Source organism: Aspergillus melleus (genome assembly GCF_016097325.1).
Source record: "Aspergillus melleus strain CBS 546.65 chromosome Unknown contig8, whole genome shotgun sequence".
Lineage (NCBI taxonomy): Eukaryota > Fungi > Ascomycota > Eurotiomycetes > Eurotiales > Aspergillaceae > Aspergillus > Aspergillus melleus.
In genome coordinates, this window is record NW_025763377.1 from 1,227,656 (window position 1) to 1,251,264 (window position 23,609).

At 52.1% G+C, this 23,609-nt stretch overlaps 4 protein-coding genes across 4 annotated transcripts; 1 reads left to right on the forward strand and 3 right to left on the reverse strand.

The window, feature by feature from the left end:
• Positions 1 to 464: 464 nt before the first annotated feature.
• Positions 465 to 4,082, forward strand: LDX57_012468 (uncharacterized protein; the record flags this gene model as incomplete). The annotated part of the gene is made up of 1 exon (XM_046094216.1): positions 465 to 4,082. The coding sequence occupies one exon, from the start codon at positions 465 to 467 to the stop codon at positions 4,080 to 4,082; it is 3,618 nt and encodes a 1,205-aa protein (XP_045950195.1).
• A 551-nt stretch (positions 4,083 to 4,633) lies between these two features.
• On the reverse strand, positions 4,634 to 7,288 carry YIC1 (putative sugar hydrolase; the record flags this gene model as incomplete). Its single annotated transcript, XM_046094217.1, has 6 exons — positions 4,634 to 5,773; positions 5,826 to 6,103; positions 6,180 to 6,829; positions 6,924 to 6,987; positions 7,061 to 7,175; positions 7,256 to 7,288. The coding sequence occupies 6 exons, from the start codon at positions 7,286 to 7,288 to the stop codon at positions 4,634 to 4,636; spliced, it is 2,280 nt and encodes a 759-aa protein (XP_045950196.1).
• A 517-nt stretch (positions 7,289 to 7,805) lies between these two features.
• Positions 7,806 to 13,398, reverse strand: iml1 (GTPase-activating protein IML1; the record flags this gene model as incomplete). The annotated part of the gene is made up of 1 exon (XM_046094218.1): positions 7,806 to 13,398. The coding sequence occupies one exon, from the start codon at positions 13,396 to 13,398 to the stop codon at positions 7,888 to 7,890; it is 5,511 nt and encodes a 1,836-aa protein (XP_045950197.1). The 3' UTR covers positions 7,806 to 7,887.
• A 2,476-nt stretch (positions 13,399 to 15,874) lies between these two features.
• LDX57_012471 (putative C6 transcription factor) lies at positions 15,875 to 19,119 on the reverse strand. Its single transcript, XM_046094219.1, has 4 exons — positions 18,458 to 19,119; positions 18,284 to 18,395; positions 17,425 to 18,131; positions 15,875 to 17,346 (listed from the first exon to the last, which is right to left on the reverse strand). Exons 1-4 carry the CDS (start codon positions 18,859 to 18,861, stop codon positions 16,257 to 16,259), a joined length of 2,313 nt encoding a protein of 770 aa, XP_045950198.1. The 5' UTR covers positions 18,862 to 19,119; the 3' UTR covers positions 15,875 to 16,256.
• Positions 19,120 to 23,609: the final 4,490 nt, after the last annotated feature.

Below are 23,609 nucleotides of genomic sequence, written 5' to 3' on the forward strand. Positions count from 1 at the left end.
GAAGCGTCCGGCCGCATGCGATGAGGCTGAGATCATGTGCTCCCTCACCGCCCTTTTGCATTTCCGAACTTCCCTTCGTTTCTCTTCCCTTTTCCCTCGCCCTCGCCCTCTCCCCTCCGCTCTCTCTCCACTCCCTGCTCTGATTGCTCCGGCTCGGGGGTTCAATTCACTGCTGCTCTGCTTCCTCACCCATCCATTTTGGGTCCTAGCCCTGAATCCACGTTGATCGGTCCCACTCTGCTTGGGAAAAGTACCCCTCAATTGTCTTCATCTACCGCCACCTCTACTGCACATTATTTCCTTCCCAAGTGGCTCTTCAATCCTCCGATCATGGTTGTTGCTCGGTAGGCTTGAAGAATGGGGAACTACAGTTCTTTCTAATATAACTGCTTTCTTTCTTTCTTTTCCACTGCTTTCCTTCCTTTCTTTCTGCTTTTCGTACATTATCTTCCGCTTCGATCACCATGCTCGGACGGTTGTTGAGCACCGCAGCGTCCACGTTGAATCCTGCGGCCTATTCCACCAAAAATGCCCACCAGCTTGAATCCGTCACGGAAGAGGAGCACACCTCTGGCCTCTTATTTCCCGATGCGAGCCTTCTCCGCCATTCGAACACCTATGCATACCCCCTCCACACTACCGTGAATTCTCCGAATGCCTCGTCGGCAGGTGCTTACGATGACCGAGGGGTTGGGGTGGACTTGGACCCAATGAAGGACTTTCGTGTCATCATTGCCCAGAATGCCCTAGGAGACAAAGATGCTTGTGTTTTATTGGATACTCGCGCATCGGAGACAAACGCTCATGGTCTGGGATTGGATTCTCCGCCATTGGACAGCTCTGGTGCAAGACATGCACGGACGGTCTCGACTCTCTCCCGAGGGGCTCGTCGAGGGTATTTGTCTCAGGCACCGGTGGTCGACCCCAGTCCATTTTCACTCGCCACGGAAACACGCCGTTCTCCGCCCCTCTCCTCCGGCGCTTTCATGCGTGCCCGTGGCCGCAGCTCGACTCTTGCACCTGCCGGCAGCTTTCATGATGCTGGTAGCTCGCGCCACTCAGCCGACTCTAATGACACGAGCCTCTTGAATTGCATATTTGGCAGCAGTGCTTTCAGCTATCGGGGTTCTTCGACGAAGATGCACATCATATCCGCCGATGAGGAACCTGGAAAGGCCTCGACCACGAACCAAACAACCCGCAGTCACATGTCTCGGGCACATACTACTGGAAGCCCAGATCTCGCAAGCCCCAACTCCCTCAACGATTCCAAGCCGCCATCCAAGGTGACTATTCTCTTAACGAGAATGTTCAGCGTCAACTTGCCGGAGACTGGTGATGCATCCCCTGACAAACCAGATATGCCGGCATCCTACTATCAAGAATCCTTCGGTGACACCGGATTTCCTTTTCCCGACATCACCAAGCGCAAGAAGATCAAGGAAAAGAAGACCCCAATGTATGCTGTGGCGATTACGATTCAGATTCCGCTTTTGGGTCGCAATACTGGCCGGCCCGTCTCCCGGTTTAGCACCCAGGGTGCAGACTCGCCCAAACCAGGAATGTCTTGTTCGCTGGATTCGGATTATCGTTGGCGCCCTAGTTTTCTAGATGATAGCCTATCAATGGCATCGCCTCCGGCTAGTTTGGATGAGCGGATTGATCTGTTGGTGGATCAATGGGACGTCATCAATCGTGCCCTTTCGCACTTAGAGCGGCTTTCACGAAAGGAACTTCTTTTCCTCTTGAAAAAGGTGGACGCGTCCTCTGGTGCGCATCCGAAGCCCGCGAAAGCCCCTAACATGCAACGCACGAACCAGACCATCATCCATTTGCCGGCAAATATATTGTCTGTGAATTCGAAGCTGAAAGAGGAGGCTATTCGAAGCACTCGTCGCATCAGTACCGCGCTGCAAACCCCGCATGTTGTGACTGGACAGAGTCGGTGGGGAGTTTGGCGCGAGGAAGGTCGGTCGATTGTCCGCAGCCTCGGAGACAAAGAGCACAGTTTCTTCTTCTTGGTTCTCATTACGGCTTTTCTGGGGAACCACACCGAGTGGCTCAATGTACTAGGTCCGGACTGGTATCGCCGTCGACACTTTCTTCAGCAGAAAGCCCAGCAACAGGAGGCGGATCCCATTCTCGCAAATCGCACCGTCATCATTTCACCAGACAAAATGACGGCTCGTCGTTTGATATTTCTGCTAGCTGCATTTCTCCCACCGAAGCAGCGTTTTGAGCCGCTCCCTTCCCCCCTCCGGCCTGGTACATCGGCTTCTACGCGCGCAATCTCACAAAGCCCCCCCAATGTACCTGTCCTCCGGCAGGAGTCCCTGCGAAGAGCCATCGAACGGCGGTCACGCGCACAACGTCTCACTCTCAATGATCGAGATCAACACCAACGGTCCGTCAGCGTTTCGTCTACTGAGACTGCGCACCGCTCGGCGGATGAGACTGACACCGTGGGGCCGATGGACACGAGCTCACGCCGGAGAGGATCTGATGCACGTTCCATTCGCACCATCGCCGTGCCCATGCATGCAAAGGATCCTCGGATCAGTAAAAATGCCGGGGTGGCCACGACGTCTACTGCCACTCCCAGCACGACTGTGCCGGTGCCACACTTTGCCTCTCAGAGCCGATCCGAGCGGGAGAGAGCGGATCCCGCTGTGACTGAAGGTAATGATAGCCTGGCGTCTGAGAACCTTCTCAAGAACTTGCGAAGAAGCGATAGCTCCGCGATTTGTACCAACAATAGTCTCCCATCTACTGGTGGCCGATGGGGCAACCTATTCTCTGGCCTGTGGACTCGTCAGGATTCAGAACCGGCTGCCTCGCAGGTCGAAGCCCGCCAGCGCTCCGTCTCCGTCTACGCAGGTCCTCCAAAACGAGGGCCTCCTACCCTTTCCCAAATGGTCAAAGAAGCATCGGTTCCTATGCCGAAGGATCCTGTTCCGGGCACGTCTACTAGTGGTAACATTTCTATCCCTCACTCCTCAAGTTCTCAGCGTCTCGAAGAAGACACACCCGATCTTTCTTCGACGACTGATCAAACTAGAGAATCTTCCCTGAAGTTATCCGTGCGCGGGGATGATGGAGTTGTTGATGTGGACCTTCCGCTACCTGGATTCGTTTCCCTTTCTTCGTCCGGCGACTCCACCATCTCCTCTCCAAAGAAGACGCGTACGTCAGTGACTAGTGTTGATGCCTTGGCTTCCACACACAGCAGCAGTTCTGGGTTCCATGGCCCGCTTAGAGACAGTGATGGACCGGGTGTGAATGTTGCTGGCTGGTTGAAGAGCTTTCACGAGGATTTCCTGCTTCAAGCGGTCCGTCCGTATGCCAATTTAGAGGCCGATATTAAGCGTGCCATGCAGGCAGAACCAACACCGATTCCGTCATCTGGGGATATGGATGGGTCGGAAAGATGGGTCGATGTCGCGACGACACTGGTTGCGGACGCCAGAACATTTACCGTCAAGCGACTGCGTCTGAGGCGCAAGGTTGTTGGTAATGCTTGGCAGACTCCGTCTTCACCCTCGGTGCTATCCCATCCATCAACTCCGAGACACATCCCGGGAGGCTCTACGTCTGCTTCCCAATTCACAAACTTCTTTACACCAGGGACCGGCTCCAGCAGGACCTCCGTCCATTCCATTCTTGATGGATACGATCCCAACGAAGTTGAGGAACGTTTCGTCGAGGAGCCCGTCATGGATCTGGATGGCACCTTAGTTGATGCATTGGAACGGGTCCTCGCCCAGAGTGGACCCTCCTCGCTAGCACCCACGCGGGCTCCATCGCCGTCCCGAGCTCGCAAGGGAGATGACAAATCTACATCGGACACTGCGAGTAGGGATGAAGTGCCTCCTCTCGAAGTTCCCCGTACAGAATGCCGCAAGCTGGTGTTAGGCGCCTTGGAAGAGGTTGTTCGCAGCGTAACTGCCGAGCACTGCCGCGAGGATGTCGACGGTGAACTTGGTTTGGCTGATCGAGAGCGCAAGCGATCGTTGGCTGGACCGGATAACACACTGAGAGAGGGAGTGCGCAAGTGGCTTCTTGATGTCGAAGAAGCATGGTAAATTCGCATCGATTCAGTCAGCTTTTGAGGGAAAGGGGTTGACCGCTGTTTCTACGTTTCTTTCCCTCGTCTTTCTTGGTTTTCTTCTTTTTTCTTTTCACCCTTTTTCCTTTCCATTCTTCTCTTTCATCTCTTTTTTTTTCACCAATTTCTTTCATCATTTTCTTCTTCCCTTGTCACTTTCTCGACGACGTGAACAAGTCTTGGCCGACCTGATGGTTGGATCCTTTTCTCTTTTGACTATTACCTTTCTTGCTGAACATCATGATACCCATATGTTTTTATTTTTGATTCATGCATGACTGACTCATGATATACGAGCATGAGTGATGATGTGAAGCGCCAGTCACGTCAGTCATCATAGCTGTGAATGCATACATTAATATTCAAATATGATTTTGACCCTTTTCAATTGACGGTAGAACAAATCGTACTCAACTTAAGAACTACGGTAATAACGGTCTTCTGGCATGGATACTAATCGTGATCTTTCATTGATAAGCTAGATTTCTACGGAGTAATACGAAAGACAATTGGAGGACATACGACAATCTACCGTCCCACCCAAGTGACCTTCACCGCGGCATCATCAGCAACCACCGCCCCATCCTTGGCCCCAACGGTAACCACCTTCAAGACCTTGCCCGTGTTGCTCGGATCCACGACATCCAGCTTGATCTCCTTGTCCTGCAACGATCCATTGACCAGCACCTCCAGCCCATCGAGCGCGTCGCCCTGCGGCGCCTTCAACTTCGCGTTGATCGGGGTCACCGACCCGGGACGGATCAAGATGGGCAGGGTCTCGAAGCCGTGCGTCTCGGTGTACCAGCGCCCAGACTCGTAGGATTTGCTGTGATCAAACCAGGAGATCCAGCGGCCGGCGTCGTCCTCGGGGGTGCGCGGGACGTAGAACGTGACGGAGCCGTTTTCGGAGAAGACGGGGGCCACGAGCAGGTTGGGGCCGAACATGTACTGCGTGTCCAGCGGGTAGGTGGTCAAGTCCTCTGGGAATTCGAGGAACATGGGCCGCATGAGGGGCACGCCCTCGTTGTGGCCGCGGAGGGCCTCAGCGAGGAGGTACGGGGTGAGGAGGATCTTGCGGTTGACGCAGTCGCGCAGCACGGCGCTGCAGTCCTCGCCGTAGATCCAGGGGACGCGGAAGGAAGAGGACCCGTGGAGGCGGGAGTGCGAGGACAGCAGGCCGAATTGGACCCAGCGCTTGTAGAGCGCCGGCGGCGGGGTGCCTTCGAAGCCGCCGATGTCGGAGGCCCAGAAGATGTAGCCCGAGAGCATGAGGCTGAGCCCGCCGCGCAGGGACTCGGCCATGGCTTCGTAGGTGGATTCGCAGTCGCCGCCCCAGTGGACTGGGTAGATCTGGCCGCCGGGGGCGGTGCTGCGGGCGAAGAGCAGACTCTGGGACGCGCCGTAGCGGTCGATCATGGTGTCGTAGACGACCTTGTTGAAGAGCAGGGTGTAGTAGTTGTGCATGCGGACGGGGTCCGACCCGTCGTGGTACTGCACGTTGCGGTAGGGGATGCGCTCGGCGAAGTCGGTCTTAAAGCTGTCGACGCCCATGTCCATAAGGCGTTTCAGGTGCGACGAGAACCAGGCGCAGGCGTCCGGGTTGGTGAAGTCGACGACGGCCATGCCGGCTTGCCAGTAGTCCCATTGCCAGACGGAGCCGTCAGTGCGCTGTGTGCGTGTCAGGATGTCTGCGTGATATTAACAGGGAGAGGGAAATCACCTTGATGAAATAGCCATTCTTCTTGCCCTCCGCGAAGAGCGGCGATGCTTGTCCAACGTAAGGGTTGATCCAGACACTAATGCGAAGGTCCCGGTCTTTCAATCGTTTGAGGTAGCCCGGAGCATCGGGGAACATGTCGGAGTCGAATTCAAAGTCGCACCATTGGTAGGATTTCATCCAGAAACAGTCAAAGTGGAAGACGCCTAGGGGGATGTCCCGGTCCCGGAACCCGTCCAAGAAACCAGTGACGGTCTGCTCGTCGTAGTTGGTTGTGAAACCTGAGAACAAGGACACACAAGCGTCAGAGCCGGACTAGCTAGGCAACGAGGGATCTGGTAGAGAAAGACCACTTACTGGTAGTAAGCCACAGGTTATAACTCCAAGACGGAACCAGGCTAGGACGACCGGTCAAGGCCGTGTACCGGTTCAGAATCTCCTTGGGTGTACTTCCATACACCACAAAGTATTCCAGCTCCTCACCAGCGATGGAGAGATTCACGCGCGTAGTCCGCTCGGACTGAATCTCCAAGCTGACCTTGCCGGGGTTGTTCACAAAGACACCGTACCCGTTCGAGCTGATGTAGAACGGGATGTTCTTATATGCCAACTCGGATGAGGTGCCGCCGTCCTCGTTCCAGATGTCGACGGTCTGTCCGTTCTTGACGAGGGGCCCGAATCGCTCTCCCAGCCCATAGACCCGTTCGCCGACGCCCAGGTCCAGCGCCGCGAGCATGTATCCCTGGCGCTCGAAGAAGATACCATCGTCCCAGCGGGATTTCTCCGTCGTCTGGTCTCCGATGTATCCGATAGATCGCCACGAGTGGCCGGTGAGCTTGCCCTTGGCTCCCGAGAATACGAAATCCAGCTCATTTGCCTCAGTCTTGATGTTCAAGTCTAGGGGACCACTGCTGTATTGCAGCGTCTTGCTCTTTTCGTGGTGGATCTTGGTGTGACCGTATGAGGAGGCCAATTTGTAGTGAGGGCCATTGTCCACTTGGCCAGCCCTATTGTGCAGAGAAAACGGATGAGAGGATGAACGATAATGAAACGGTAGAAACTCTATCAAAGCTAAAAATGCGACAATCAGAAGCCACATACCAATGGACAAATTTCACCCCGATAATACCCTCCAAGGGAGAAGTGACATGAGCTTGAATGGCCGCTAAAGAAGACAAAATTGCTGATCAGTCATTGAACCTCCCCACAAAACTCCACGATTAACGGGACGGGCGGACCTGAGTTTAGCGTGTCTCCACGATGTCTCTGGAACTTATTCAAGAGGAGGTCGACCGAGTCATTCTCAACGCTGAGTCTCTCGACATTGTTCATCCAGTCAATGCGAATGCCTTCCTGCACGCAGAGTTAGCCAGTCTGCCCTGGAATTGCGACCAAGCAGGAAGAATGGGGAGAAGAAGCTGGGATTATCTCACGCGAAGGCGCCACATTCCCTCGGTGAACTTCATGCTGGGCAATTGAGCAATGGGTCAATTGTGCTTGACCAAAGAAGAGAGAAAAAGACAGGAAGAATCGATAACCCCCAGCTCGGAGGAAATACCCCGCCGGAGGGCCATTTAAGTAGTCGGTATCCCCCAATGCACCGGATAAACCAGGCGCGGAGCCGATTAATTTATCATTGAGCCCATATCCGGAAAGGGCTAAGGTCCGAGGACAGGACTGAGCGTGGTCGACTAGGGCGATTCCTTTCCCCTCAGTCGTCTGATAATGGCAGCTGAGGCGGGGCAAGGGAGGGACAATTGGGAAGCTGAATCGAAGGAGGGAGTTGGATGGGCAGAGGAAGACCGGTGGAGATGCCAAGCGGCCTGGGATGCTTTTTGCCTTTCAGCCTGAATTCGGCTAATTTGGCCTTATTGCCTGGTTGGTCAGGCCATCAGGCTAAGCCATGTTCCTTTCATGAGAACATGAGAAACCTTTTATGAGAAACCAGCCTTCTTGTAGACTTGTACAGGCGTAGAGGTACCTTGGAGACATTAATTTGATCAACTAACTCATTACATAACCACAGATAGTCTAGTACATCCCTGCCATAACACATAACCCATCGTCATACCAATCGAACCGGTCGCAGCCCGGTACTTCGCGGACTTCGATGCCCACTGGGTTCCTCTCGCGGCCGCGCGATCGAATCCAAAGACGAAATCGTCGAGGGCTGTACCCCCCGAGAAAGTGCTGGCGGAGGGGAGATATGGTGGCTGACAACGCTGGCCGGCAACTCAAGTGAAGGAATCGAAGAATCCATCAGAGGCGTATGGGCCGGTTCGACCTTGGTGGATACCGGTCGGATCAGAGACTCGCTGTAGAATTGCTCCAGCTTGGTTGAGTCGCTGCAGAAGTCCACGAACGCGCTCAAAATGTGCTCGGGGGCGCGGTAGAGGTTGGCCGAATCAATGCTGGTCGGGCCCTGAGGGCTGATGGGGCTGTTGGGGTCGTGAATTGGGCGGGTTATGGGGGACAGGCGAGGCGATGCACGATCCATAGGATCATACGTGCTAGCCCTCGCTCGGTATTGGTCGGAACGGTCGTGTCGAGGCATATCGCGACTGGCAGCACTTCGTGTACTGACTAGCCGATTGGCAAGGAAGAGAAAGTCACCCTCGTCGGTGATCTGTGCCAGAACGCTGCCGGATCGGTGGATATACTGCGGATAACGGTAATCAGGAATGCCCCAAGAATAAGACACCTCCACGTCGGCAGGGAAGGCGGACCGCGCCTCGAAGTCTAGGACAAATTCGAATTTGCGCAAGAGGGCTTTCTGGAAGTAGTGACGATCGGGGGTACCCTGCTGCGAAAACGATCCGTGGTGAAACAGCGTAGGAGCAGGCGCCTTGGGAGGGAGCGTTGTAAGCTTGACAAGATAGGGCTTTCGGAACGGTTGCGTCTCGTCAATGGCACAGGCCTCGGCGATTGGGACCTGCACAAGCTTGAGCCCGAACTTTTCCGCCGTAGCAGCCCATGACAGTACGGTATCCTCAATCAGCTTCGCAGTCGTGTTCATCCAGCTAAGTTCAATATGAAAGCAGTTATCCGGGTTATGCAGTCGATCGTAGTGGAGATCAATGACCTCGGGTCGATTGGATCGTTTGCGCGGATCGACGTCATATTTCATCGACTTCGACAGCATGATCGTGGCTTTGTTCTTGGATTTGGATGGAGTATTCGGCGTCTGCGCTGTGGACTCGTCCGTACTTTCTGTCCTAGCATGGGCACTAGGAATGCTAGCTGGCGAATCTCGGGGACGTTCGCCGGCCGGCGTAGAAGGAACCGACTTGTCGGTTCGGATCTGAGGGAACCAACTGCCGCGAGACTCAGGGCGCGAGATCCGATACTCGCTAGATATCTGGTAGAAGTAGTTTCCGTCCCGGAAATTATGTCGTTTCTCGACGTGTTGGTATAGACCATGCTTCATCAGCTCGTTGCCGAATTCAACTGCTTCCTCGCGGCTGTCAATATCGCGGAAGTTTTGAAGTAACCAGGTAGTGAGCTCGAAGCCGATGAAACAGTTGTAATGCAATCGCCAGTGCCATCTGCGGTCCATCATTCGGACACCTTTATCCCCTTGGATAATCTGTGCCAACGAAGAAAGACTAATGCTCGAGCGCTCAAGTAACTCTGACTCGGGTAACAGTTGCGCAGGGGAGTTATCCAGCCCAGGGTCTGTAAGCAAGATTCGATCCAGCTCTGCAGCAACCACCTCAGGTGGGTTCCGGGTTTGATACATGATGTTGAGGGGGTTCTGGTCTCTCTTTTTGTTGGAGCTCTCGAACCTCTTCTCCTCTGGGGGCACGTATTTGTGTCGTTGCCATATATGAGTGAGTTGATTGATTCCGAGTAGATGGATTTCTTCTTCGTTATCCTCGTTGAAGGACTGGATATGCCGACGAGATTGAACATGCAGCTGCATCGGGATGAGCACGTAACGTACACGCCAGAATTGCAGTTGCTGGGCTGGGTTAAACAGATAATCTCGATGCCCGGCAACATAGTTATCGGCATAATTCCAGTTGTACTCCTCGGCAGTTGAATCGAGTCTTATGTCTTTGATCCCATATTCAGGGCTCAATATTGTGCGCATGGCCGGAGAGTAAATACTGAAATTAGGCCTCTTTTCAGACGATAAGGAAGAAGAAACCCGATGAGTAAACCGCGTGACTTCAATCTCCGCACTATCAATACAGATCAGCCGGTGGATAGTGTTCCCCTTCGACAAGAAGACAGTGGCCCCATCCTTTTCTAACCCTTGGGTGTCAAAGACGTTGGGAGATTGCAGCGCATACTGCCCCGAGACTTCGACCACAGTTTTCCCGACGACGATCTGAAATCCGTGAGAGAGGCGAAGAGAGATCATCTCTCGCAGGAGCACGCCGCGAGTTTTGGGAGCTTCAGTGCCCTCAGGATCATCGTTGGGAAAGACGCGATATGGTGTTTGCAGGTAGTCCGAAGCAAGTTCGCTTGCACTGGGGAATTCTTCCGTCGTGAGTGGCAGAATGGCAGGTGACTTTAAGCTCTTCCATTTGACCACAGCGACGTGGGGCGGTCTTGGATAGGCATGTTGCCAGCGTCCAAACCAACTAGTATCCCGCAAGACATCTCGAGGGGTATTGCATGGATTGACCGAGCGAACCCAGGGAGCCAGTGCTTTGCTCTGGGGAGATTTGGGTGTCCCACCGCGCGAGCCGCCGTTCACCGTTAACTCAAACCTGGGACCACGCTTTCTCGACTGAGCCTCGTGACGGGCGTCTTCATTGAGGGGGATCTCGGTGCCAGTTGTTGAGTAGGACTCTGGAATTTCAGTACGTTCTGGCTGCTCCGAGCTCTCATCGGGTTGTTTGGAAGGCACTTTGATAGAGATCGGTCGCGTGGGGGTCATAGAAGAACCCTCGATGGACTTTCGAGGTGTGGAGCTTGGGGCAGAAGTATCAATCACGGTGGACGTCGATGCACTATCGGATATACTCGCTGAGTCCGTACTTTTGTTGTCTGCAAGTACGCCTGTGATCTTCTTCTGATTCGACGTTGGCATACCCCTAGCATGTTCTACATTGACCTCAGTGCTCGCCTGAGCGCGAGGTGGAGCGGCAGTCAGACCGCGCAGAGCAAAGCTAATGGTTCGCGATATACGCGGCAACTTCAACGAAGAACTCGATTTAAGGGCAGGCTTTTTGGGAGATGCGCTTTTGGTAGAAACCGGGCTCTTTGGGATTGCCAACGACCCGTCAATGTTCCGAGGCTCGGATATGACTGGGTTTTCGCGCTCATTGGACTCAGTTTCATGTTTCCGAAGATGTGAAATCGATCGAGCCGAAATGCGGTCATGCGCACTGGATATTTGCACATCGGGCTCACTTGGACGCTTCTGTTTTACAGGCTTTCGGCGTTGACGCCGTTTAGGGAAGGGATGGAACACACTATCGTCGTAGCTGTCCATCCATGCGAGCGTCGAACTCGGCGCCAATTTCTTGGATTTCGCCATCATCACGTCCTTCGGCATATTTTGAAGAAATGGTTCGGGCCGCAGACTATCACCTAGCTGGTGCCTAAACGAGGAATTGCGAGTGAGGGAAGCTTTGGCAGGAGCCAGAGTGCCGGGGCTCATACTGAGACCAGCACTGGGGCCTCGAGCAGCACCTTGTCCCTCCAGAAGATAAGGAATGGAAATGTTGGATTGTTCACTCTCCATGATCCCATTCATTTGGATTTCGTACATTCGAACTCTGGGTACAAACAGCTTGGACTTTCTGGTGACCGTGAATGGTATCGGTGCATTGGGGTCTTTTTTCAAGATTCGTCGGGCTTCCCTGTACGTTGCAGGATTCCAGTACGATATGTCCAACCAGTGGGGAATCCCGTAGTTCCAATCTCGGGATCCTGAGGACCACGGCTTCTTGAAACCCATTCCAGGGAGGGAGTCGTGTATGACTGATTTAGGAGAAAGATGCGATGTGCGATTCACCAAGCTAGCAAACGAATGGTGCATCTCAGGAGAGTAGCCACCATTCTGAATTTCAGCAAACGAAGAGCTCGACGGTCTTCGAACAGGCTCTCGGTATTTGAACAAAGGCACGGAGTGAAGAGGCATGGGACTGAGGCAGACCAGATCGATGGCAATCCCACGATTGGTGAGAGCCTCTGTAGTAGACGCCAAAGACTCATACGACACTTCAAAAACACCACTTCCCGGAGTAATGACGATAATAGACGTGCCTGTATGCACCATGTCCCGATCTATGTGATCGTATGCCAGATGTGACGACGCCAAGTGAATTGCCTCGAGAATATTGCCGCGAAGAGCGGTACTCGGCCGTCCTGCGATTGTTGGCGGCTGGTCCTGCGAGGTTTGTTTGGCGCCATTGGCGGTGGGAGTATCGGCATCATGATGGTGAAGGATTGAAACATCCCTCAAGAATGACCGAAAATCTTTTTTCAACTCATCCAAGATCGTGGTCCAATGGCCACTCGCCATATCGTTCACCACTACTCGATAGAAGTCTCGCGTAGGCACATGGTTCGGGTTAAACATGCTCTTCAGATTCTCCGAGCTCAAAGTGGTCGAGGTTCCCATGGCCGACGCATCGTATTCGACTCGTGTAAACAGCACTATGGTGACTAGATGCCTAGCATCGGTATTGGCCCACCGCTTGAAAAGCTCCGGCAAAAAGCCATTGATGACCCGACTGAAGAGAATGTCGCCCGTGCCTTCGGAATCAAAATCCCACATTTCTCTCGACATCTGAATGAACAGCACATACTTTGCCGATTCGCTGCGAAACACCGGAATGGTCTGCGGAGAGAAAAATCCCGAGAGCGCCTTCTTCTCGCGAATGAAAATATTCTTTACGGTTGCCTTGATACTACCCATGAACACGATCTTCTGGCCCTTGTAGACGATCTTCTCAGCCAATTCCGACATGACCAGTCTCCACATGTCCGAGCGGACCATGTACTGATCGCGAAAAGCAATGTCCACATGGGACGCTGCGCACTGCGCACGATCCACGATCGAGATGTGCACGGTCGAGCGATTCTTAAACCCAAAGATATTAGCTATACTAGTGGTGACTGAGATCTCCAGCTTCGGATGCCGGGTCTTGATATCGTGCGGCAGCGGCTTGACGACAAAGAGACAACGGTTCTGTAGCGGAGTTTTGAACTTCGACAAGGGGTCCGAATGAAGGGTCGAGCCCGATTCCACATGGCTATCGCGCAACGACCTCGGGCCGGCATCCGTCTTTACCGGATGCGCACCATCCCCGGGATACCGGGCGGGGAGGATCTCAATGACATCGCCCACATTGACCTCGGTGTCACCGAAGGCGGCGGGATTGAACAGGATCTCCTCTCTCGAGAAGGTTTCATCATGGACCCAGAGCGAGCATTGTGGTCGATCCAGACCGATCGAGGGCAACCGGACAGTCCTCTCCTCCGGTGTGGTTGGTCGATCACTCAGAATGTCATTGTGAGACTGTGAGCCCAAGGAGCGCGAGGTGGAGAGCGTGTCCAAACTAGCAGCGCTCACCTGTCTAAGGTGAGATCGCTTCATGGGACCGCGCAACGACATCCTCTCTACCGGTGTAATTGCATTTTAGGGCTAGATGCGTATCATAACTGTCAGACCATTAATAATAATGCATCTGACAGGCAGCCAATAATCGCTCGGCGCGAGGGGGGCAACGAAGGTAGAGAGGAGAACGAGTCGATCGGAGGTTATCCATGAATTAATTCATCATCCAACCTCCTGTTGGAGTCGCTTTTCCCCACACGGGGGAATTCTCAAAAGGGCAGGCGGTGTGACATCGGTCATCGGATCTCGATTGGTGCCTCAGGCATTCAGCATCTGTCGATCGCCGATGCGCGATTACAGTGTGCTTTCATCACATTCACGCGCCTTGCGAGTCATGATCATCTTATGCGTAATTGCGTACGGAGGACATCATATTGCATTCGCTATGTCGATCGCCATCTCTATTTACCTAACCGAAACTGAAGCGGAGTCTTTCTACGTCAGGCAAACAACTTCTGGTGCCATATAACCTGTGTTGTTATATTACCCTGGGTCCTGCGCGTCCAGGGAATCAGGGATCAAGTGAACAATATATACCGCATGATCAAAGACCCCAAGTGCAAAAGTGCCTGCTGAATGCTGGTCAAGAAGACATCAAGCGAAATTGGAATGACGAGGCAGAAGATGGCGTCGCAGCGTTGGCCAACACCAACAGCCACATGCAGTATATCATTGGTGGATCACCCTGATGGCAGCGGAAGAGAGCGACCTGATAAGTGATACCTACACTACGGTGTACAAAGTACTAAGATAACCTGAAACAGCCATCCCAGGCACTTCCCTTCGCTAGACTGCAGCGCAAACGACACTACCGAGTAACAGCACACCAGCGAGATTCCCTTCATCTCAGCAACTGCAGCTATGCTGGCCGGGGTTTGAATTGAGACCGGGATTTGAATTCTATCTGCTCATGTGGACCCGTCGCCTGCTGATCTTGTGCTGTACGTAGTACTCCGCAGTCCGCACGCAAGGTGCCGTTCGTGAGGTCCTAACTGTGGATCTCTGAAGTGCCAGGGAGGCTGGGACTGTCCGCGGAGCACGGCGCCAATACCGGATCCGTATAATGGAGAGGCTGAGACCTGAGGACGAGATCTGATTTGATTAGCAGGATACGCCTGTGCTCGAAACCGCAGCTTGTATTCAAATATTTCAAATCTTGGGGAACTCTATCGGGACCCGTCGGGTTGAGGCGCTCGGCAAATGGTTCGAGGGATTAGGCTTGGAAGGGCGAACCATGGGTCGTGAAATGAGACGATCCGGAGTACGGAATAGAGATCGATTGTCAAGTCCGGCCTCATTCTTGCGAATGAGAGCAAAAAACACCCAGAAGGAGTCTGAAAAATGGAAAGACACTCGCTCGGTTAGCAACTTAGCGTATTGGACGTCTCCGTACTCCGTACATATCATTCCCCCCTTTCCGACTGGTCGAAATTTGATTAATAGAGATTTCAATCCGTCTCGCATTTGGCTCTGGATTATCAAGTTAAGGAACACACGATGGGAAAACTTACATAGGTCCATGTGGTATTTGTCATCTGAGGCCTGTCAGTTCATTCCACGTACGCCGTAGTGTGCCTCCAGGCAGGGGCAATCTAATCCATTTCTTCCCAGACCGGTGCAGGCACAAGTGGAAAATGTACTCAGTACAGTTCGGATAGTTACATGGTTTCAATTCTCAGATTTCGAACCGTTACCGAACGTCATCCGACGATATTCCGATATTCTCCAGGATGACGAAATGATCCACATTATCAGCTGTTTGCAGGTGCCAGATAAATTTTCTTTCAGACGTGTGGGCACGGAACAAGGAATTGAAACGATCTTCGAATGATGGATGGTACACCGTGTATGTTCCAATGCAAAACAATGCTCCTGATGTTTTGGTCGGTGACGCGAAACCCGGAACGCAGGGGATGCCCAAGCGAGGGTGCAGCAAGGAATAACAGGCAGGCTCAGGATTCAGTAGTCTGGTCAATAGACTACTCTGAGTACGCCGTAAGAATGCCTCATAGAACGCCACGGATCGGACTGCCAGCGAATGGCGAGAGTTGTGGTGGTGGGGATAGACCCACTTGTAGATTGGACTTGTCCACGATGTCCACGGTGCCCATTATTCTGCGATTGTCAGTGAAGCTGTCTCGAAAAACGCGATGGCTTGGTTCCTTGGGTGTCAAATCTCGTGCATTGAAAAAAAAAAAAAAAAAAAAAAAAGGAAAGATTAGGTGTGCTGCCGAATATTCAATCAAACATAGCAATAACTGGCTTTAATTCCCTAACTTACATACCATGGGAGATCTGAATTTATTCATGGTGATTCGTTCCCTCAGCCAGCACTTTACTATGTGTATATAAGTATGGGGAGCGTATTAGTCTTAGTTATACATCCTGGGTCGGCCAGGCACTGATCCTGAATGATGTCATTTCATCACTGGTGCTCCTTCCTGGATAAGTTACGTTCATGTGGAGATGTTATGTGTGACAAAAAATCAGTCTTGCACTAGTGGAAGCATAACACGCAGCTCTTGAGACATGGCACGATCTAAAAAAGGGCTAGAGAATGTCCGTTGGGTGTGTTGAGACGATGACGGGCTAAAAACAATTGAAACCCATGCGGTTATACTCACTTAGAGTTAAGCATTCTATATATGGCGACCGGCTTGAATATGACGACGGGTGACACGGGCTCACGAGAAGGTCGATGCAAGGCGATATCCTCATAAACTCCCTGTATCGGCGCGCTTCAGCGTTTCAGCAACGATGGTCCCATCGTTGCTACTGATTGAAAATGGTCAAACGACGAGAATGGCCGATAGAGTTTTATGGACATGTGAAGCATAGAAAACCTTAGCGCCAAATCAGCGTCCCTCAGGGTCTCCATAAATCGCCATTGCAAGTTGCGGGTCGTGTTGGGTAACGAGTTCTCTGCACACTTTCTCGCCCCGCTGGAACGCAGGATCTTTGGCCGCAAGTTCTGCTAGCCAGCGGGTCGTTTTGGAGGCAACCTTCAGTAGCTTCCCTCGTTTGGCCGTGTCTGGTTTTGCAAGCAGTAACTCAGTCAAAACAATGGTGATCGGTTGCATAAGCATGTGCAACATGCACCACCAAGGTGAGGCGCGGTAGATCCAGGAAGAATCTGGGTGCTCGGGCAAGAGTTCTATCATCTGAACCGCCAAGTCAACACACGCGACGGCCGTTGATTCACAGAATTTGTCCGATAAGTCGGTTCCTGAGCTCTGCCGAGTCAGACGGCTGAAACAAGGTTGAGCGACCAAGATCTTGGCGCTGTGGAAATAAAATGCCATATTTGTTCGCTCTCGTTCAAACTCTCGAGTACCCGTAGTAGATTGGAATGCGACCGGAAGCCTTTCGAGCCAAGCGTCTATCTTTCCGTTCAAGGTAGAAATGGCCATCTCTATCTCCCGCCACAACATCCGAGAAGCTCCTGGAGCATATAGCGTGTCAATTGTTTCCCGCACAATGAAAGCCAGGTCGATCACATGGAGAAAGTAGAGCGAAGGATTTGGTTCGAGAGCTTCAACGGCACTGGAGGCAATTTGCTCAGACTGTTTCCCGGGGCCAGAGAGTAAGGGATCGAGGTTGTCGGGCCACGCGGTGTCGGAGGCCAAGTATTCCGAGCGACCCAGACCGAGGATATCCATGAAGAAACCCCGTGCATCATTATCTTTCATGAGCTGCTGGGCGTATACCGCTTCCTTGAAAGTCTCTTCCTCGAATGGTACCGGGAGCGGTGTAGTGCAAAATTCATCGCTACAACTTGGAGGGCGGCCGGTCATCACACAAAGAGTGAGGTCTAGAGTGTACAAGGACCACCATACCCGATAACGTGCTTCTTTCGACGGAGGACTAAGTGATTTGCTCTCGTTCCGTAAGTTCAGCCCCATCGTGCCAGCGGATCGTAAGGCTACGCCACATATGCGCCACGACCTGGAAGACAAAAGCATAGCGACAAAAACATTAGCCAGGAACTCTATACTTCAACGGGGACAAGATGAATGGGCGCACCGGTTGACTTGGCCCACAGAGGAAAGATAAAACGATATAAGACCCTCCACCTGTACCTGCTGTAGGTTGGGGTGCTCTAGTAGCGCAGCACTACTCATGTTGAGCTTCCACGCTCTGGAAAAGTATGTGCGATCATCATCGACGGCCTCCATCGGGCATACTCGGGTCTGACGAGTATATCTCACCGCAATAGCAAACACTAGATTCAGGATGGCCAGCCATCTGTCTCCCGGTCGTACCGAACGGGCATAAAAGAGTTTGTATTGATCAAAAAACAGCGATCTGCCGATGATGGGGAACGATTGATTCACGACATTGAAATAAATATCCACCAGCTGATCAGCTACTGCTTGTGGAGGTCGCCGCCCAGGATCCGCGTCCCGACTAAATGGGACTACGGAGTCATCTAGAAAAAAGTTCGCAGACGCAATGGATGGGTGAGTCGACAGCTCTCGTGGAGATGGTAGATTAGAGGAATCGAGCATGCTTTGCAGTCGGTGTAGCCAGGCAATCTCCGAGTGCTCCCCTACGAATCCTATCGCTTGAATCTTTTCATCACGATTGAAATCTTCGTTGGTGTAGTCTAGGCCTCCGAGTAGGGGGTTCGAACTAGGGAGTTGAAGGGGAGAAGAATCTGCTGTTCTAGAAGTTGAAGATATCGCTGAGCCTCTGCGATCAGATGTTTCGGCGTTATTGTTGAGACTTTGCTATAGGTTTCCAATTAGACCGAGCCAAGATGGGAGGGGGAGGGAGTACAAAGGGGCGGCCCGCGGCACCACGACAGGGCCAGGGGCGCACACGCGGGGGAAAACAAAGGAGGACGGGAGAAACAGAACAGGGTAACAAAGGATCTTCTTACTTTCCCGATCACCTGTTCGATATACTCAGCAGTCTGCGAGTCCAGTTTGGGACAGAGCTCCTTCAGTAGAGCCACATATACGTCGACCTGGTTTGTCAGATCATTGATCTGCCTGATACCCACCGTCAGATTTTCAGATAGCAGACCACAGAAAAATATCATCACAAAACGCACTTGAGCATCTTCTCCCGCTTTCGATCACCGTATGAGCACAGAAGTCCGGATTCATCGCATCGCACGCAGCTTGGGCGATGCCCACTACATTTTGCCTTCTGCTCTCGGCAGTTCTCACACGCCCGGCTGACTCGTCCGCTGGTGGTCCAATTGTTGGAGTTTGCCGACCTAGGAATTTGCACCTTTTTGTTGAGAGATCCGGTATCGAATACGACCTGAGAGGCATTTGGGCCGGGTTCCGAAGGCCCGGATGTCACGTCGTAGTTGCTTGGAGGCCCAGGAGGGGCCTGGATGAACTGGGGGACCCCCCCGACATAGAAGACATTCGGTTCATTTTCATGGTACTCTGTAGAAACCTGGTAGGGATGATAGTGAAAGGAGGGCGGTTGATTCGGGTCACTCATGGTCACAGAAGATGCAGTTTGGTTTGCCACACCCTTTTCGTCCTTAGGTACCCTGGACAGTGCACGCAACTCAAAGAAGGAAACACTAAGCAACTAGTCTGACTCGAAGCAAACGCTGGGTGGCCGTAAGCGCGGGAAATCGGTGGCCTCGATGGTTTTTGCCGTCGCAGTAGCAACATAGAACAGACATATAAAACGGGGCGTGTTGGCTGAGGGACCCAGATCCCGCGAAAGAGCGAGCCGTGGTAGGCTGGAAGTCGCTGCCGTGTGCCCTTTTGGCATTAGGCGGGCGGGAATCGGATCGCTTCCGACTTTCTGTTACCTTCGATAGTACAGCCAAATCCTCTTTTTTTTGTCAGTAACACCCCCCTTTGAGGGGATTTTGAGACGCGGCACACCAAATTCAGTCAGTGGAAGGAGATAACTGGGAAAAAGGAAACCGTGATCGAAAAGGCTCGAAATATGGAAGAAAAAAGGGGCGTGCCCGGTAGAAGGCCGTGTGTGAGGGTAAAAGAAAGAAAATGATAAATAAATAATAATAATAAAAATAAAAATAATCACATTAAGGCTGCCGGAGGGATTCCTAAGGCAGCCTGACGTACCAGAGCGATCATCCGACCGTTACCTGCTGGACCTGGTACTTTTTCTTTTTCTTTTCCTCTTCGTTCGGCATCCCCACTGCTCCAAGGCACGGGGTAAAGCATCCACAGATTGACGCATTCGTTCCTTGAACCCCTCGATAAGCGTGAAGACGACGTCGAACCTTCCCGAACCTTGCCGCAATTTCCAGACAGCAATGTGTCTCGAACATGGCTCAGGTCATGACCGCCTTGTTGACCACAAACTGTCAGGGACAAGGGTCAACCTGCCACATTTCAGACTCTCCGCCTAGTGCGTGGTTCTAGGGATGAGAAGCCCCGAGTTCCGCCATGACAATAGTGTTCATGATCGGCTTCGAATCGTTCGGTACCGCTCGTTCCGCTCGTTCCGTTTGTTGCACCGGAACTGCCTTCGACAACGATGTTCTCGCTGTCTGAAGAGGAAGTCTCTGCGGCACCGAGTACTCGAGCATGGAGAGAAGCAATGAGCGAGCTTCTGAAGCCTAGTCGGCTGAGATAAATCACAAAGACACGTTTGTATCTGATCCATTCCTGTAGGTGTTCAGGGGGGGATCGACAATTAGACTCACACATATATGCTGACTTGCACTGTATGTAGGAAGCGGTACGACTCCATCTTGGCCCATCCTGTCCTTCCTTCGCCTAAATCTGAGACGGCGTGTGACTCAATCCTGGAACTCGATGACACATTGCGGTGTAAGCCTGTTAGCGACCCTGGCCTTTGACGACCATTGGGGATTTTTCGATACACCATCGCAGCATTCCCTTACCCACCGAACATGATATTATGCCAAGGAAATCTGTCCAGTGGGAGTTGTTGGATGACAAACGAATACATGAAGACTGGGCGCGGGTATTGCAGCTCGTTCGACACCTCTCTGCTCTGAAAGGTGAAGGGTTCGCTAGCTTGAGAAAGGCATAACGTGAAGTGTCGAGTTGGATGGTGATCTATTACTCCGTCCACTGTAGAGCAAACATCATGAGCACGGCTCCTTTGCTCAATCTATGCACTCGGAACGATGGCAAAAAGCAAGAAAGAAAAAGGAAAGAACAAAGAAAAAAAAGAGTCGAAGATGATGTCAAGGCCATGAAGACCCGCAAAGAAGCCAGTACACTTTGGACTGTTGTGACCTGAGAGGAGGCAGGTAAGGTTGATTACATGAGGACTCTGACACTTAGACAATTGACGAGAACGTTCTCTTGACACCATCATTTCGTGACGCTACTTACATCTCTCAAACGGCACGGCAGGAGAGACGAGGCGAATGAAACTCCTCCGTGAGAAATGAGCATCGGACAGAGACAGTCCAAAATCACGCGCGAGGCATGGCGACACCTTTGATTATAAATATCGGTTGTGGCTTCAGCACATAGATTGAATCCAACCGCAAATGCTGATTCAGTAGCGTGATCTCATCCGTGTCTTTGGCATTCAATATGTTGCCGAAGTGGGCGCTTCTAACCAACCGACCTCGTCTGAGCTAAATGGTTAGTCTTAACCAAGTTGAACATCAAGACATGCATCCTCGCTCGATACCCAGACATCCCGAGTCACCGTAGAAAGCTAGACACAAGGCTTGAGGATACAATGTGGGAATGACCTGCACTTTTGCACGATACTTTCTAGTGCCTGCCTGCGCATAGTCGTGGGGAAGCCCCATGATGAGAAGGGGGTTAGGGAGCAGAGGAGGCCGAGAAGATCAACAAGCCGGCGGACAAAAGGGCCGACACTGAAAAGAGCATAGGGTATGGCTGCCACAAACAGTGGTCGTGGACGAGAGAAGACGCAAAAGGGATGTTGTGGAGAGAAAATGGCCTGGCAGGGGTGGTGGTCAGGCCAATGCTGGCTCCCCCGGAAGTACTCGTTATTGGCAAGGAAAAAGGTTCCGCAGAGGGCAGGAGCGAGAGGGTTACCGGTTTAGTAAGGCAGTCGCTCGCCACCAAACTTCTCCAATTGCCCCGGAGCAACTATTTTTCCTCATTCACGTCCCAGACTGCCCTGCCACCTTTCGGCCGATGCGATTTCGTTTTTCCTACCCTGCAGATCAAAGGAGAATATTCCCCAATGATAGGTGAGAATCCCAGGGTCAAATTATCCAATCGGTGTCACCCGCCCCGAGGGTGTTGGGTCCTCCCGAATTCTTCGATTCGACCATCTTCTCCATGAGGCTGCCAGACTACTACTACTACTACTACTACTACTACTACTACTACTACTACTACTACTACTGTTATTTCTTAGATGAGCACGCTCCGCGACCCAATCCTTCCCACAGTGTCGCATTGCGAGCGAATCGTGTTGTTGCTGTTCTCTGCCCGGATTTCCCTCTCTGTCACTTTTCACTGCTTCTAGACCGACCCTCCCAGCCTGTGCCAGTTGCTGCGTGTCTCTTAAAGATAGGCGCTTTCTCAGGTGCTTTCTACAGGCATTACTCGTCGATCGGCAACATACGACCTCGCTGGTGCATCCAGAATCCCCCAATTGCGAGGGTTTGGGGTGGGCAAACAAGACGGAGGCTTCCGCGCCGTACAGGGACCGGTCGCATACAATCAGAAAAGACCCAAAATGCTCGTCTCTTCTTGAAGTGCAGTTTCTCGGACCGAAATACGGATATGATACAAGCCCCCGAGTTACAAGCGAGAGATCGGGTGGAAACAGCTGAAGCCATCCAGAACCTGGTAGGAATGTGGCGGTTCCTTGATTTTGTGCGCTTGACCCCTGTTCGGGCGTTTCAGAGCAATTAGCATACTGGCCACGATCGGTCCATTCCTGAATCATTCCGGACAAAAGGCTTGGAAGCAAAATTGCCTAATGGACAAGCCTGCACTTCCTCGTCATACGGACTCGCAAATGAATGTGAGGATCGAAGGTGCTTTATGGGTAATAATCTACTTTAAGAGTAGGTTTATAGGACGGCACTCGGTTTGGTACCCATGATTGTGGAAAACATTGAGCCGCACTGACCTATGACTTGGAGAAAGGTGCCTCATGGTCCGTCAAACAGCATCAGCCCAATCGCGCACGTAGAGAAGCTGGGTGCCCTAACCCGCTCGACCGGCAAATGGTGCAGGGCTTTTTTTCCAGTCTCAGACGCCAAACTCATCTATCGAATCATCTCATTGGACTCAAGAGGACATACCAAAGCTGGAGGATCTACCACAGACTGGGTATGCTATAGTCCAGTAGGTATTGTGTAGATATTTCCGACCTACCGGAACATTCGGACACGACGCGCGTTGCTTTCAAAGCAAGTTTACTGAAAAGATGTTCGCAGCAAAGTTCTTACAGCCCTTTATTCCATAGGCCATGGCTAGGTAGAGTGTGCTATCACGTTCACTGGTAATATCTCCCATGATCGACTAAACTTGATATTCATGCCACCAGGTCTATCAGACTCTCGTTGGAAAGAGACGTTGTAATGTACAAGGCATCATTCCTGTCGCGTCTCTTGTGTCCTGTGTCTCTTGCCTTGAATCTTGAATGCAGCCGCTTTCCGCCCTCAATACGCAATGAACGAGACGTCTCACACAGACAGCACATGAACCGATTATCTTCTCTTGTGGTTATTTTCTTCATCACATTCAGAGCTTTTCTGGTCAGAAAGACCCCCTTGTTACTGAGGAGTCAGTGATAGAATGGAGTTTACTTTGCTTACTTTCACACTTACAATCCTATATCAGCAAGCAAGGAACAACACGATACTTGCCCGAAAACAGGTTCCAAAAAGGGCGCAAGTTGGCTCCGGACAGGCCTTGATACCGGGCTTTTATACCGCGAAACTTGTTTTTGATTGTTTTTGATTTCGGTAGGGCCCTAAAGTAAATCTGCATATAAAGGACCCCGGCGGAGGAGGTGCCACTGTACTCATCCAATACCATTACCAGTAGCCAGTATACCTTCAAGGCCTCAATCCCGCCTCCTGGGGCGCCTCATCCGAAGATCAAGGCCACAGAGATGTCTCCAATCCCCATGACTGGACAAGATCTGCGCTTGACACTGCTCCCCTGCCCTTTCGTAGGCATTGAGGTCTCGACAAGACCTTGATCTCAGCAGGGTCTTGACCTATACGGCCTCGAAGGTGCGGTTATTAAACTCTCATACCGAGCTTTTTACTTCTTAGTTACCCT